Consider the following 15,830-nt stretch of genomic DNA (forward strand, 5'->3'; position numbering starts at 1 on the left):
GGAGCTGGAAGTGTGGAGTTGTTTGGGGGATCCATGGATTGCAGTTTGGAGGACGAGGCTCTCTATCCTGAAATGGATTTTAGGGCTGGGAGCACCCTGAGGGACCCATGGATCAGGTCAGAGCCGGGAGGCAGAGTGTGGGTGAGCTCTTTATTGAGGAGGAAGGCTCCAGCGTGGGTGGCTGCACATCCAAGGAGCTCCAAGCACAGGGAGAGGCTCCTCCGGCCGCCCCGGCAAGGCAGAGCCCTGTGTCCCCCCCCGCGAGGGACACGGCCCCTCCGGCCGCTCCGTGCCACCAGGAGGGGCTGCTTGTCACAGCGGCCACCGACTGTCACCCGAGAGGAGGAGCAGGAGGAGGGGGGTGTGGGAGGGCAGCAGGGGGCGCAGTGGGGGGCTCCACTCCTCCAGGGACACGTGGGATGTCCTCGGGGATCGGGGCTGGGCCGGGGTCTCTCCCGTGGATCATCCGGGCAGGGGGCCAGGAGGGGGAAAGGCCACCTGTGACAGGGAGGAGGGTGAGGTGACACTCAGGAAGGGGACATGGTTCCCAGTGCATCCCCAGGTGAATCCAACCCTGGTGAGGCCCAAACCCATTCCCTGGGATTGGGGTGTGCCAAGGACCCCCCGTGCCACCCCCAGCCCCGTCCCTGTCACCTGGAGGGCAGCGGGTGGGGGGCTCAGGCGAAGATGCTCCCGATGCTGGATGCCAGGATGATGGCGAGGATGATGCAGCACAACATGATCATGATCTTCTTCTGCTCGGGGACACAGGGAAAGTGAGGCAGGGACACGGCTGGGGAGGGGACAGGGACAGGGAACGGCATGGGGAGGGGGACAGGGCATAAGGATGGGGCTGGGGAGGGGGCAGAAAGGACAGAGACAGGGCAAGGGACACGGACAGGCTGAGGAGGGTGCAGGTAAGGTGGCAGGGCAGGTATGAGCTGGTTCTGCGTGGCACAGGGAGGTGACAGTGCCAGCGTGCCCTGGGACAGGTGACCAATCACCACGACTTACCCAAAAACTTGGTGGGGGAGGGACAGTGTGGCCAGGGCTCGGAGCTGGGCGTGTCCCCAGCCCCGCGCTTCCTCCTCGTGCCCTACAGCACCGGGAAGCGGGGCCGGTGCAGCCCCCAGGTCCCCGGGCACCGGGAGCTGAGCCGGAGCCGCGCCGGGCTTTGGGTGCTCCCGGTGCCAGCACGGAGAGGAGGCGCGGGGCGGGATCGGCGGGATTTTATTACAGCGGGAGTTTAATATCCGTGATAACACATCCTCCCGCCAAACATCAAAGCCAAGAGGGGGCGGGGACAACAAACCACACTGGTGCCACCAAACCCCGTGTCCTGTCCATATCCCCGCCCTCATTCCACCGGGATGCCCGCGCGGGTGAGCGTCCGGCTCTCGGATTTGTGTCCTTGTCGCCCCTCGCCGCGTCCCCACGGACGGAATCCTGGCCCCTTCCGTGGGGACATGAGGGGCAGATCCCAGGGAAAGCAGGACGGGCGGGAAAGGCGGCGGTGCTGGAGCCGGCGGCGGGAACCGGGACACGGAGGGCTGGGAGCAGCGGGTCCGGGAGGAGCAGGGAGAGGAGGGGTCCAGGATCAGAGCCGGGGAGGATCCCGCCGGGAGGTGACATCGCTGGGAGCGTCGGGAGCGTCTGGAGGAGGGAAAGGGGAGCTGGAGGAAAGGGAACGGGGACTGCGGCTGGAAGGAAGGAGCGGGGATGGCGGGGAAGAGACAAAATCCAGAGCCTGAAGCAACAGGGACCCCCAAAGAACACAGACCCTCAAGCACTGCAGACCCCGAACAGCACAGAGCCCTGGCCACCAGAGATCCCTGAGCATCACAGACACCTGAGCACTGCAGACCCCAAAACCACAGACCCCAGAGCACCAGAGACCCCAAACATTGCAGACCCCCACAGAACACCCCCAGCACCGCAGACCCGACATCACCAAAGCCGGAAGGCAGCGCCCCCAGCCCCAAATCCCTGGAGCCCCCAAAGCAGGAGATGGCACTGGGATCCCCCAGGGCTCTGTGTCCCCGCAGTGGGGGTCCCCTGCCCCCCAACACTTACAGACCCCCGCCCCAGGGGCTATTTCGTGTTCAGCCCCACCGAGAGTCCAATGATGAGGGCAACTGTCCCCAGCAAGAGCACGGCCACTGCCACCAAAGCCAGCAGCTTCTGGGGGAACAGGGGCAAGTTGGGGGTGGTGACACCTGTCCCGTGTGGGGGGACACAGGGGCACCGAGGTGCTGCAGAGCCCTGGGGATGGGGCCGGAGGGGCTGAGTCCTCACCAGCTCATCACACCTGAGGGTGGGAGGGGGCTCAGGGGGGAAGTGGGACAGAGAGGGACGGAGTTGCCAGCCTCCCATGGAGTCACTGGGGGCAGGTGGGAGTTGTTGGGGTCAGCTGGGGGATAGGAGGGGTGGCTGAGGGAGAGCAGGAGGTGACTGAGGGAAATAAAGGGGTCTCGGGGCTGCTGGAGGATATGGGGGATGCTGGGAACACTGGGATGTGAAGGCACAACGAGGGCCAGAGGGGACAACAGTGGGGGTACCTCTGGGATGCTGGGGGCTACAGAGGGGACACTGGGGGCTATGCAGGGGACAAGGGGCTGTCGGTCTGTCTCACCCTCCTGGCCTCACTTTGGTACTTCACAGCCTTTTTGGTGTCAGCCACGGCCCGTTCCACGAATCCCACGGACTGGTCCATGTTGTTCTCTATGCGGTCGATCATGGCTCCCTACGGAGCACCCGGGGGACACAGAGAGAGGGGGGACACTGAGAGCACCCCGGGGTGCTAGCACCCACCCACCTGGCATGGGATCATCTCTGTGCTCTGCTCCACGTGCTCGGCTCTGCGTTATCCAGCAGCCCACCCTGGGGGAGAAGGGACAGGTGACATGGTGGGGACACGGTGACACAGCCCCACAGCATGTGGCACACCCACACACACAGGTACTCACCCATCCCCGGGGCACACAGCGGCTCCTCACGTGGCATGGGGGACAGAGAGGGGCTGAGAGAGGGGACAGCACCACCGCAGGCTGGGGGACGCTGCTGTGTCCCCTCCAGACCACCACGGGGTGGTGGGTGGCTCCATGAGAACACGTGGTCACACCCCAGCCCATATTGCTCCATGCCTGGACCCCCTGTGCAGGTCCCTGGGCCACGCCATGGTCCTGTGCAGGTCCCTGTGACCCCCCAACTCAGGTCCCTGCTTGTCCCTGGTCACCCTGTGCACAGGTCCCTGTGTGTCCCCATACGTGGATCCCTTCTCATCCCTGTGACCCTGTGCCCAAGCCCCTCATGGCTCACGTCCACGTCCCCATACACAACGGGGTCATCCCTGTGACCCCATGGCCAGGTTCCTGCTTGTCCCCATGCTCAGGTCCCTGTTCACACTGCCCACGGGTCCCTGCTTATCTCTGTGTCCCCATACCCAGGTCCCTGCCTGTCCCCATGTCCCCATGCCCAGGTCTCCACTTGTCCCCGTGTCCCCACACTCGGGTCACTGCATGTCCCTGTGTCCCTATGGCCAGGTCCCTGCCTGTCCCTGTGTTCCCGTGGCCAGGTCTCCACTTGTCCCAGTGTCCCCACACTCGGGTCACTGCATGTCCCTGTGTCCCTGTGGCCAGGTCCCTGCGTGTCCCTGAGTCCCCATGGCCGGGTCCCTGTGTGTCCCTGTGTCCCCATGGCCGGGTCACTGCATGTCCCTGTGTCCCCATACCCAGGTCCCTGCCGTCCCTGTGTCCCCATACCCAGGTCCCTGCCTGTCCCCGTGGCCAGGTCCCTGTGTGTCCCTGTGTCCCCATGGCTGGATCACTGCATGTCGCCATGTCCCGGTGGCCAGGTCCCTGCGTGTCCCCGTGTCCCCGTGGCCAGGCCCCTGCGTGTCCCCGTACCTGGTTCTCCACCAGCATGGCGATGTCCACGAACATGTCGTGGAGCTCCTTGATGCTGCTCTCCAGGCGCACGATGTCCTTGTGCCGCCCCTCGATCTCGCTCAGCGCCTGCTTCGAGATCTGCGAGTCCATGATCTGCGGGGACAGGGACAGGGACACGTCAGCGGGGGGGCCTGGCCCTGGGACACACCCCCGTGTCCCCCGGTGTCCCCCACGTCAGGGCTCACCCCCGAGGTGAAGATGGAGGGGTTCCCACTCTCCAGCATCTCCTCCAGCTCCTCGTCCGTCGTGTTCTTGCCGGCTGCGGGCACGTGGAGAGAGGTGGGAAATAGGGGGTGGGGTCTGTATTGTCTGGCTCCTCCCACTTGACTAAACTTGGTCAAATGGGAGGGGCCTGTGTGGTTTGGCTCCTCCCACTCTAGGAGGAGGTGGGGGTTGATGCCGGGGTCGCTCACTGATTTCCAGCTGGCGCTGGATCCGGCCCTTGCTCCGCTCCCGGAAATCCACCTGCGCCTCGTTGTACTTGGTCATGACATCCACAAACTTGCGGGACAGCACCGAGTGCTGGGGACAGGGACAGGGGTGTGAGGGTGGGAACAGGGACACCCAGGGCACGGTGTGACACTGAGGGACTGGACCTGGTCCTGGGGACGGGGATATGGAACACCCCAGGCATGGCATATCCCCATGGATATGTCTCACAGGGGACAGGAGTGAGGACAGAGTGAGGACACGCTGCCCAGGGGACAAGATGAGGGGCTGGAGCAGGGGATGGGAAGTCACATCAGTGACACTCCGGGCATGGTGTGTTCCTGGTCCCAGGATGGACGGGAAAACGCGCTGGGAGTGGGGACAGTGGCATGAGACCCAGGGGACCCTGGATGTGGCATGTCCCAGCACAGGGTGACAGGGCAGAGGGTTGGGGACAGGGCAGAGGGACACAAAGCCTGGGATACTGAGTGCTGTTGGGGACCCCTGGATATGCCACGTCCCCAGCCCGTGGGGGACAGGGTGGGACCTGGGGACACTGGCTGTGGGCTGGAGCTCACCTGGGACTTGCGTATCCGGAGGTCAGCGGAGGATCGTGCCTCGTCCTGCTCGATGTTCCTCTCCATGCCTGGAGAGAGACAGACCTCAGCTCACCAGGAACCTTTCCCACTGCCACCCCCACGGTCCCAGAGTGCCAGGGGGACAGGGACACGTGTGACACAGCGGTGGGGACAGGGCCACTCACTCTTCAGCTTGTTACGGACGCTGTTTGCCATTTTCTTGATGTCTGTCGTCAGCTGCTCCAGGTCATCTTTGGTCTCTGCGGGATCACGGGTGTGAGCCACCGTGGGAGTGTCCCCAGGGAGGGTCCCCGTGGCCAGGGGAGGCCGTGGGGACACTGTGACAGCACTCACTCTGCTCTGGGATGGGGGCTGAGAGGATGATGCTGTAGAGCTTCTTGGCTTCCTCCACGTTCTCCGAGATCTTGTCGATGTTCTGCCGGGTCTCCTCAATCTGGGCACACCCGGGAGGATTTTGGGGGGTTAGGAGGCAGCCCTACACCCCCCAGCCCTGCTCCCAGCCCTCCCTCACCTCCGAGAAGAACTCATCCATGAAGGCCGTGTTGTCCACGGCGATCTCCAGCTCCTCCTCGTCGTCTGCATCCTGCTTCTGTAGGGACACGGCGCTCAGGGGGGACCCCGTGCCCTGCCAGCGCCCCCAGATGCCCCCACGGGGGTGACAGGGACACGGGGGGAGCAGCCATGGGTTGTGGTGACACAGGGGGGGACATCTGCAGCGGGGGAGAGCGGGAGGGGCGAGCCCAGCTCACATCTGGCCACACGTGGCTGGGAATTAAGGGATTGCTGGGCTCGGCCAGAGGGAGGGAACGGGGACAGCGATGGCATGGGGACAGGACGGGGTTTATGTCCCAAACCGTGGCCCCATGGCAGCTCTGGGGCAGCCCTGGGGGGCACGAAGGTGGCTGCTGCCCCTCACCCTGGTGTGGTGCCCAGGCCCCCACCCATGTGCTCCCAAATCCAGCCCTTGCCAAAACTCAGCCTCAGCCCTTCTGCCTCCCCTCGCCCTCTCAGCTCCACCAGCACCCCGGGGGTGCTGTTGGGGTGTCCTGGAGACGGGGACAGACCCCAGGCTGGGACCCCCCACCCCCCTCCTCCTGCTGCCGGAGTAAAAATAAAATTAATCCCTTCACTCCCCCCGAAGGCTTTATCTGCTGGCTCCATAATCCCGGTAAATCCCTGCCAAGCCTCCCTGCCATGCCCAGGGGCCCGGCCGGGAGCTAGGGGCCTGCTGGGACCCCCATGGCTCTTGGGGAGCAGGGGGAGCCCCCAGGAGGGCCCGGGGGGAAGTGGGGCCCCAGGCGGAGCGGGAAAAGGGAGAAGGAAGCGGCAATGGTGGCGGGAACACGGGGACGTGTGGGGTGCACGGTGGGGAAGTGTGGGGGGCACAGTGGGGTGTGGGCACCCCAAATCCACCGCCGTCCCCGCGGGATGGACACCCCCGACAGGCCAGGGGGTGCGCCCCATAGCGTGGGGGGACAGGACAAGGCTAGGGGGGTCACGTCACCCCAAAACACCCACTGTGCCCCCAAACCTCGCAGGGATGGCACCCCAGTCCCTCCCAGCTGAGACCCCCGTTGCAGGCAGGCTCAGGGTCCCCCATCTGCTGTAGGGTGACCATCCTGACAACCCACGCACACCAGGGTGGGGTGTCGATGCCAGCCCCCCGTGGTGTCCCCACCCACCCACCATGGACTGGGGTGTCCCTGAGACCCCAGCCCACCATGGGATGGGGCCTGAGCTCCCCCATCCCCGTGACACCCCCATACACCGTGGGGTGGCATTTCAGTGACATCCACCCCGTGACGTCCCCAGCCACCCCAGACCCGGTTTTTGGGGTCCCCTCTCCCCGCGATGCCCCTGCCCGCCATGGGGTGGGGTCTCGGGGCCCCCCATCCCGGTGCCACCCTTTTCCTGAGGGTGCCCCTGGGGGTGTCCCCTGTGCCCTGCCGCCCCTGGGGTCCCTCACCGCCTTGAGCTGCTCCAGCCGGTCCTTCATGGTGCCCCCGGAGGCTGGGGGGGCGCGGGGGGGTCCCCGTGCTCGCCCAGCGCAGGGATGGGCGGTGTCACCCTCGCTCCTCGCCGCTCGGCCGGGCCTCCTACATCCAGGCGAGGCGCCGGGTGGCCCTGTCCCCTGTGCCTGTGGCCAAGCCCGGGGCTGTCCCTGCGCTAATCCCCAGTGACGGGTGCGGGGAAGGCGCCGAGGGAGGGAGGGAGGGACGAGCTGGAGCCGCCCCTTCTTCACCTGGGACACGCGGGGACAGCGGGGCCGCTGCGGGCGGCGGCTGGGGGCGGCCCCCGGGCCCCCCGGGAGGTGACAGAGGTGGGCTGGGGTGTGGGTGTGGAGGCCATGAGGAAGCTGGTCCCTCTCGGGGGTCACACGGTGAGGACGTGTCACCCCCTGCCACGTGTGGCTGCGGCGGGAGCACTGCTGGGGACACGGCTGGGGACAGGGAGCACGGCTGGGGACACGGCTGGTTACAGGGAGCATGGCTGGGGACACGGCTGGGGACACGGTTGGGGATGTGGATCACAGCTGGGGACATGGCTGGGTTCGGCGCACACGGCTCAGGGGGACGGGGCTGTGGATAGGAGTCACATCTGGGGACGCAGCTGTGGATTCGGGACACGGCTGGGGGACACGGCTGGGCATGAACTGGCACAGGGGACGGCTTGGGGACATGGCTGCAGTTAGGGGACACAACTGAGGGTCGTGACTGGCGACAAGGGTCCCGACACGGTTGGGGACAGGGGACACGGGTGGGGGACATGGCTGGGGATGGGACACAGCTGGGGACAGGGCTGGGCGGGCAGTGCTGCGGCTGTGGACGGGCTGGCATTGGCTGTGGACGGGGTGGCATTGGCTGTGGATGGGGTGACACTGGGGGGCACGGCTGCGGGCGGGGCCGTACGGGTGTCACCGCTGTGCGCGGGAGAAAAAGGGACGCTGCCCCTTTAAGAAACACACGCGAGAGGGCGTGGTCTACACTGGGCGTGGCCATCGCTGGCCCCGCCCCCACGCGCGCACCGGGCGGGTGGGACACGGGGCGGTGGCGGCGATGACGTCATGCGGCTGCGCCCGCGGCGGCGCATGCGCGGCGGGGCCCGGGGCCTGGTCGGGTGGCGCGGAGCCTGCGGGCGGGGGGCGCCGGCGCCGCCATGTTCCGGTACCCGGTGAGCGGGGAGGGGCCGTGGGGGGGCCGGGGCGGGCGGGGCCCCGCGGGGCCTGCGGGAGAACCCTGCCAGGACGGCACCGGGGCGGTGTAACGGGGTGGGGGGGGTATAACGGGCTGGGGCCGGGGAAGTGAAATGAGTTGGGGAGGGCGGCCGAGGAGGGGGTCTGAGGAGCTGGGAGGGGGCTCCAGGGCGGCACCAGGAGTCTGGGGGACACTGGGGACCTGGAACGGGCTGGGGGAGCGTATAACGGGAGCGGTCACTCTCTAGGTGTGGAGGGTCATTGGGGTGATGTAATGGCTTGGGGGAGTCACTGCATAGGAATAATGGGTTGGGGGGATTCCCAGGGGTGGATAATGGGGCTGGGGGGCATATCGCTGGTGGGGGGGTGTATTGTATAGGTACAATGGGCTGGGAGGTCGTCAGGGAGGTCCAGTGGGGCTGACCCCGTTCCTGGCTGTCCCAGTCCCTGGAGGACTGCCCACTGGACGAGGATGAAGATGCCTTCCAGGCCCTGGGGGAGGAGGATGAAGACATCGACCAGTTCAACGATGACACCTTCGGGGCCGGCGCCGTCGGTGAGACCCCGAGTGTCACCCCCAGAGCTCCCTGACCCCGCAGGTGCCCCCTGCCCACGGCCCTCACCCTGTGCCCCCTCGCAGATGACGACTGGCAGGAAGCCCACGAGCGGCTGGCGGAGCTGGAGGACAAGGCCAGCTCGAGCCGGGAGCGGGACGGTCCCGTTGGGAACGACGGGGACGTCCTGGGCGACCCCGAGGACGCGCTGGCCGAGCGGCTGACGCGCCTCGTCATCGACAGCGAGCTGGAGGACCCGGCCATCATGCAGGCCGTGCACACCAGGGATCCCCCGCAGGTGGGAGCGGGCTGGAGGATCCGGGGGGATGTGGGGATGGATCCCGCAGCGCTGTCCTGACTCTCCCTGTGCTCTGCAGCAGCCTGGAGGGCTCAATTCCAGCATCTGGGACAGCTCGGCCATGCTGCGGCGCATCCGGGGGCCGCTCCTCGCTCAGGTAGGGGGCTGGGGGCAGGGGGCTCTTCCCTGCTGATCCCAAATGCCTGTGGCAGCCAGCTGGGTGGGATAGACTGGTCCTGGGATAGTGGAGTGTCCTGCTTCCCTCCTCTGTGTCTGTGGCTTGTGGGGGACCCTCAGAGCTGTCACCCCTCGGACCCTGGAGGGCTGGGATGATGGAGTTCGGCTGTTCTGGGATGCCTGGTGATGTCTGAAGGATTTCAGGGCTCCCAGCAGGATTTGGGAATGTTGATGCCTGGAGGCAGAGGATTTTTGTGTTGTTGTGGTTTCATTAAGAGTCATGCTTTGAAGTGCTGCGTGTCCAACCCTCCCCTGGCTCTGCCGGGCTGGGAGGTGACCCAGCATTCCCGCCCCACGCCCTGTTATCCCAAACGGGACGCTCTCGGCAGTCTGGGTGCTCCGGGAATGCCCAGCCTCCTGTGGAGATCCCAGGGAAGCACAGTGGGGGTGAGAGCTGGCAGGGGGAAGGGGGGACACTCACCCTCCTGTGTGTCCCAGCCTGTGGCTCCAGGGAGTGTCCCTCCCGTTCTCCTGCAGGAGATGCCCGCGGTGTCCGTGCTGGATTATGCCCTGCCCCAGCGGCCTCCGCAGGCTCGGGATGAGGAGCGGGATCCCTCGGAGCGGGCGCTGCCCCGGCGCTCCTCCTCCCCCATCATCGGGAGCCCCCCTGTCCGGGCCATTCCCATCGGCACCCCCCCCAAACAGGCCGCCATCCCCAGCTTCAACCAGCAGGTATCTCCTCGCTTCCCAGCTTCCCACTGCTCCCAAGGGTGCAAGCTGCTTCCCAGGGGGAGTGACTGTGCCACTTGTCTCCCCCCAGATCCTGTGTCCCAAGCCTGTCCACATCCGAGCTACCATGCAGCAACGTTATCCCGCTCCCTATGGAGAGAGGATGTCCCCCAACCAGCTCTGCAGTGTTCCGGTATCCAGCTTTCCCTCCTCCATCTCTTTGGGGATTGATGACCAGCCCTCCCAAAATCTCCCTGTGTTCCTGTGGCTCATCCCCACCCCATGGAGCTTGGCCATCCTGGGGTTTGTCCCATCTGCCAGTCGTGGTCTGTGACTGGGGTCCCTTTTCCCAACTCTTTCCCCAGAATTCCTCCCTCCTGGGCCACCCGTTCCCCCACAGCGTCTCTCCCGTCCTCACACACCTGCAGAGAGCCCAGCTGCTCGGAGGAGCCCAGGTAAAGCTCCTTCCTGTGCTTTATCCCACCTTTCTCTCTGCGTGGCTCCGGGACCTGGCGCTCCGTGCCTCTTGCCCGCCATCCCAGATCCTTTTCCCGCCTGGCTGACTCCAGGTGTCCTCTGTGTCCCGCAGGCCGGCCGAATGTCCCCCAGCCAGTTTGCCCGCGTGTCCGGGCTGGTGGGGAGCCCGCTGCCCTCGGTGAACCCCAAGCTGCTGCAGGGCAGAGTTGGGCAGATGATGTCCCCGGCCGGAGGGTTCCGTGCCTTTTTCGGGGCTCCCCCCGCCCCGCCCCCCTCGCAGCTGCCGCACCCTCCGGGCCCCGGACCCCACCTGCAGAACCTGAGGTCGGTGCTGTCCCTGTCCCCGTGTCCCAGCCGCTCCCCGTGTCCCTCCCTGACCGTTCCTTCCTTCCCCAGGCCTCAGCCCCAGATGTTCCGGCCGGACACGACCCACCTGCACCCGCAGCACCGGCGGCTCCTGCACCAGCGGCAGCAGCAGAACCGCAAGTGAGTGCGGGCACGGGGCCGGGGCCGCGCGGCACGGGGACGTGTCCTGCTTCCGGGGTCACCTGTCCCCCCTCTCTGTCCCTTCCTGTAGCTCCGGTGTGCTCACGCGTGCCCTTCTTCTCCTGCCAGCCAGCACCGGAGCCTCAACGGCTCCGGGGGGGACCGAGGGGGCCACCGGAGCAGCCATCAGGAGCAGATCCGTAAGGATCCCTACGCCAACCTCATGCTGCAGCGGGAGAAGGACTGGGTGTCCAAGATCCAGATGATGCAGCTGCAGAGCACTGATCCCTACCTGGATGATTATTATTATCAGGTACTCAGAGCAGCACCTTCCCCCTGGCCATTGGAGATTGGGTGGGAAGGGAATGTGGGAGGGAGAAGGGCAGTGGGTTGTTTTCCTCCCTGGAAGAGGAAGGCGGAGGGACAGAGTGGGATCAGCATCCCTGGGATGAGCTGACTCCTTCTTGGGTGAGATTTCCAGGAGTGAGGAGATGTTGGGGTGCACTGGTTTCATAGGTCTGGGATAACAGGAGAGCAGCTCCTCTCCATCAGAAATGTGACAGAACCAGGATAAAACCTCTGGAATGAGACAAGGGAGATGCTAAATGGAGAACTCAAGAGAGATCCTTGTCAGGGAAAGGCTGACTCTGGTCTGACTGGGAATGGTGGTGGTGAACCCTGTGGGAATCCAAGCAGTGCAGTGAAGGTGGATAGGGAGGGATTGCTCCTGCTTTTTTTCAGTTTGGGAATAGGGGGTGTCAGACAGTGCTGGGTAAAGTCAGACTTGGAGCAGATAGAGCAACAGTGAACTGTTTGTGGATCCCCAGGGAGAGAGAGAAATGTGTGGGATGGACACTGGGGACCTGAATGGGGTGGGAGAGCTCTGGCTCCTCTCCTGAGCCGGCAGAGGTTTTTTGGGATCTGTTGGTGAGCTGGTCCCAGTAGAGAAGAGGAACTGGTGCAGGATGTGAGTCAGCAAAGTTCTGCCGTTGTAAAATGGGGTGGATGGGGTGGGGAGGTCCTGGCATGGTGCCAAGGGAGCAAGGCAGGCTAACTGGGATGAGCTGGGAAGGACTGGGAACCTCACAAGGAGAATGGATATGTCATTGTCCTGAGAGAGGGCTGAGGAGGAGCCTTGACCTCTATCATCCTGAGGGATTGGAGAGGAGGAGGGACTCAGCTATGGCTTAAATGTTGATGTTGAGAAGATGGTGGAGCTGAGGACAGGGAGATTGCCAATGGTTTTTTGGGAGAAGGCACTCAACATTTCCTCTCCCTGCCTCAGAATTACTTCCAGAAGCTGGAGAAGTTGGCAGCAGCCGAGGAAGTGCACGGTGACGGCCCCAAGAAGGAGCGCACTAAACTCATCACCCCTCAGGTGGCCAAGCTGGAGCACACCTACAAGCCAGGTAAAGCCCTCCAGCAGCCCCAGGGCTCCTTTTACCCAGGGATTGAGGGGACTCATCCCTTGGCTTCCCTGCTCTCTCCTTCCTGCAGTGCAGTTTGAGGGCTCGCTGGGAAAGCTCACCGTCTCCAGTGTCAACAACCCCCGGAAGATGATCGACGCCGTGGTGACGTCCCGCAGCGAGGATGATGTGAGTTCCTCCTGGCCTTCCTCCCTTCCAGCAGCTCTGTGGCTGCTTCCCACGGGCCTGATTCCCTCTTCCATCCCTGTCAGGAGACGAAGGAGAAGCAGGTTCGGGATAAGAGGCGACAGACACTCGTCACCATTGAGAAGGTGAGTTTAAGGGGGATTGTCCCGACCCTCAGAGGTCCATGGTGGGATCAAAAGTGGGCCAGCCCCCCCCATTCCATGGTTCCCTGAATGATCCATGCTTCCTGCAGACGTACAGCCTCCTCCTGGACGTGGAGGACTACGAGCGCCGCTACCTCCTGAGCCTGGAAGGGGAGCGGCCAGCCCTGATGGAGGAGAGGAAGCAGAAGATCTGTGACATGTATGACAATCTGAGGGGGAAGGCACCTGGGCAGGACAGGTGAGCGGGATTTGGGAGCTCCAGCACTCTGGGGTCACTGAAACCAGTTTTCCATGGATCTGTTTGGCTCTGGCAGGGGGCTGAAGTATCCTTTTTTTAGCCATTTTACCTTCACTGTAGTTACAAAGTTACAACTTCCATCCTCTCCCTCTGGCAGAGTTGAGGATCAGGGATATCTTTCCCATGTAGTTTTTCCCACCTCAGGGATGTTTTTTCAGGCCCGCTAGGTGTGTTTTCCACCTGGTGCTGGGGCAGATCCAGCCATGGGATAGCCCTGGGATGCTCCCAGGTGAGGGTTGACACCTTTCTCCCTCCCTCCCTGCTCAGGCCGAGCGATGACCACTTCATGCAGATCATGTGCATCCGGAAAGGAAAGCGCCTGGTGGCCCGCATCCTGCCCTTCCTGGCTCCAGAGCAAGCGGCCGACGTGCTCATGGCCACGGCCAGGAACCTGCCCTTCCTCATCAAGAAGGATGCTCAGGATGAGGTGAGCTTCCAGAGGCTGGGAGGGCTCTGTGTATCTGCAGGGTGGCATTCCTGCCTTTCCTGGGATAGTGCCAGATGTTTGGAGAGAGAAGCTGTTTGCAGTTCCAGCCAGGCACAGGGAAAGGTGAGCAGCTCCCAGCTGTGTTCCTTTCTCCATAGGTGCTTCCCTGCCTCTTGAGGCCCTTTTCCCACGTCCTCTACCACCTTCCCTTGGGAACAGTCACCAGCCTTGTGCAGCAGCTCACCAACCTACCTCAGAGCGCCGCCGCTCCCACCAACCTGCACCTCACTGCTGTGCTCCAAAACAAGGTGCTCCTCATTCCCACCTCTTCCCAGCCTTGGGAATTGCTCCAGCAGCTTCTCAGCACTGAGGTGTTCCCCTTGCTAATTAACGAGGGTGTCTGGCACATTAATTAACGGTCTGGGGTGGCCCTGGGCTCTGCTTCAGCCTGGCAGCAGCTTCTGGGTCTGTCCTGCTGTGCTCCATGCTCCAGTCCTGGAATTTGGGGTGGGAATGTTGCTCCAGTAAATCCCTCCTGGGCCAGGCGTGATCTGTGGTCTTTTCTTCCACCTCCTCCTGCAAAAGCAGGCAGGGATCTTCCTGCTCGTGCCAGCATTCCAGGAGGGTTGGGAAGTGTTGGGGATTCTCCAGCTCTCTCAAGGAATGCTTGGAGGTGACAGATCCCCTCCCTGTCCCCACAGTTTGGTCTGTCCCTGCTGTACCTGGTCCTGAGCCGAGGGGAGGAATTGCAGAGCTCGGACACAAACACAGAGCTGATGCAGGACAACCAATGGTAACTCCCTGTCCCGGGCTGGGATGCTCCTGCCTGGAATGTCACCACATTCCCAGCCCCTTGGGGTGGCAAAGGCACCCTCCAGGCTCCTGGAACCCCCACACCTCTCACTGCTCCCTCCTCCCTCCCGTTTTCCCGGCAGGACGGAGCTGATGCTGATGGCGACCCGGGAGCTGCTGCGGATCCCTCAGGGAGCCTTGGCAAAGCCCGTGTCCATCCCCTCCAACCTGATCTCCCTCTTCTCCCGCTACGTTGACCAGCAGAAGCTGAACCTGCTGGAGACGAAATTGCAGTGAGTGCCAGCCCTCGTTTCCCATGAGAATGTGGCCCTGTGCCAGCAGGGAACTGGGAGAAGGGGGAAACCAGAGGTGGGGGTGCAGCTGGAGAAGGATTGGAGTGGGGAGGAGCAGCTCGGGGAGAGGGGAATTGCTGCCTCCCTCTGATCACACCTCTGATGTTCCCTGGTTCCAGCTTAGTGCAGGGGATCCGGTAGATCTCCGTGGCTCCTCGCCACCACTGGAATGTTCCAGAGGAAGGATGGAAGGAAGGAAGGATGGAAGGAAGGACGGAGGGCACACGGTTCACCCCACACCTCCCCCGACGCCCGGCCTGGCACATGGGGCGCATCCGCCCCCCAATCCCTGGATCAGCAGGAAGAGGGGGATGTTTGGCTGCTCCCCCCTTTCCCACAAAGTGCTGCCTTTCCCTGCTGCTCCCAATTTCCCCACGACTCCCTCTGCACCCCCAGAAACTGCTGCTTCCCCCCAAACACACACACACCCCCCCACACCCACACACACTACTGAGGATCCTGGGGAGCGGGGAGCCACTCGGTCTACATCCATGGCCAGGGGTTCTCTGCTCATTCCCTGCTCCTTCTGCAGCCCTTCCCACAAGCACTGAGCTCTGCTTCCTGCCCTTCCCCACACTTCACACACTTGTTTCGCACACTCACCTCGTCTTCCCAAAATTCGGCTCCTTCCCTCCCCCCAGGATCAGCCCAGCAGCTCCGGGGTGGGGGGCACAGCCGGGTCTCTGTCCCCTCCGGATCAGATCCGGGTGGCTTCAGCTGTGCTGCTCCTCGGGAAGGTGGTGGTGGTGGTTGGGGGATAAATTTAATTTTTTTTTTTTTTTTTTTTTTTTTTTTTTTGCTTTTAAAAAGAAAAAAAAAAAAACCAAGAGATTTGCACATGTAGGGATTTTACACCCCAGAATTCCTCCTGGCATTAACCAGCCCCTTCCTCTGCTCCCAGCCCTTTCCCTGTCCTTTTTCTCTGACAGATCAAGTGGAAAGTTCATTTATTATTTTTTATTTTATTTTATTGCTTTTTTCCCTGCTTTTTTGTTTTGGGGTTTTTTTTTGGGTTTTTTTTGTTTTTTTTTTTCCCCTCTTTTTTGCTTTTTTTCTTATTTCATTTGCTTGCAGTAATTTTTTTGTTTGTTGTTTTTTTTCCTTCCCCATCCCTCCCAGTTTTTGGTTCTGGTTAATGACAATAAAGTTTCTAAATTTACATTTTTATAGGGTATTGTAAATAAAGATGAATTGTATACGGCTGCCAGCCTGGCCTCTCCTTCTCTGGGCCCTGCCACCCCCTGCGCGACCCAGCCGTGTCCCCGCGGTGTTCCCGCTCTGTCCCCTGGCGGGTCTCGAACCCTCGAATCCCGGG

At 63.1% G+C, this 15,830-nt stretch overlaps 2 protein-coding genes across 5 annotated transcripts; one reads left to right on the top strand and one right to left on the bottom strand.

The window, feature by feature from the left end:
• Nucleotides 1-225: 225 nt before the first annotated feature.
• On the bottom strand, nt 226-7,090 carry STX3 (syntaxin 3). Of its 2 annotated transcripts, none has more exons than XM_058025955.1 (11): nt 6,942-7,090; nt 5,487-5,564; nt 5,309-5,408; nt 5,140-5,214; nt 4,955-5,022; nt 4,361-4,469; nt 4,133-4,206; nt 3,906-4,040; nt 2,633-2,743; nt 655-755; nt 226-498 (listed from the first exon to the last, which is right to left on the bottom strand). In XM_058025955.1, the coding sequence occupies exons 1-10, from the start codon at nt 6,969-6,971 to the stop codon at nt 678-680; spliced, it is 858 nt and encodes a 285-aa protein (XP_057881938.1). In that variant the 5' UTR covers nt 6,972-7,090; the 3' UTR covers nt 226-498; nt 655-677. The 2 variants fall into 2 exon arrangements, with proteins under 2 accessions (XP_057881938.1, XP_057881937.1); XM_058025954.1 differs by lacking the exons at nt 226-498; nt 655-755 and adding exons at nt 1,566-1,653; nt 2,074-2,181.
• Nucleotides 7,091-8,074: 984 nt separating this feature from the next.
• On the top strand, nt 8,075-15,722 carry PATL1 (PAT1 homolog 1, processing body mRNA decay factor). Of its 3 annotated transcripts, none has more exons than XM_058025949.1 (19): nt 8,075-8,146; nt 8,613-8,724; nt 8,809-9,020; nt 9,100-9,177; nt 9,735-9,929; nt 10,018-10,119; nt 10,292-10,381; nt 10,516-10,727; nt 10,800-10,889; nt 11,019-11,202; nt 12,175-12,298; nt 12,387-12,484; nt 12,568-12,627; nt 12,735-12,883; nt 13,211-13,370; nt 13,529-13,678; nt 14,072-14,163; nt 14,306-14,455; nt 14,635-15,722. In XM_058025949.1, exons 1-19 carry the CDS (start codon nt 8,132-8,134, stop codon nt 14,654-14,656), a joined length of 2,295 nt encoding a protein of 764 aa, XP_057881932.1. In that variant the 5' UTR covers nt 8,075-8,131; the 3' UTR covers nt 14,657-15,722. The 3 variants fall into 3 exon arrangements, with proteins under 3 accessions (XP_057881932.1, XP_057881934.1, XP_057881935.1); XM_058025951.1 differs by having other exon boundaries at nt 9,103-9,177; XM_058025952.1 differs by lacking the exon at nt 14,635-15,722 and having other exon boundaries at nt 14,306-14,459.
• Nucleotides 15,723-15,830: the final 108 nt, after the last annotated feature.

Source organism: Melospiza georgiana, chromosome 6, assembly GCF_028018845.1.
Source record: "Melospiza georgiana isolate bMelGeo1 chromosome 6, bMelGeo1.pri, whole genome shotgun sequence".
In the NCBI taxonomy this organism is placed as follows: domain Eukaryota; kingdom Metazoa; phylum Chordata; class Aves; order Passeriformes; family Passerellidae; genus Melospiza; species Melospiza georgiana.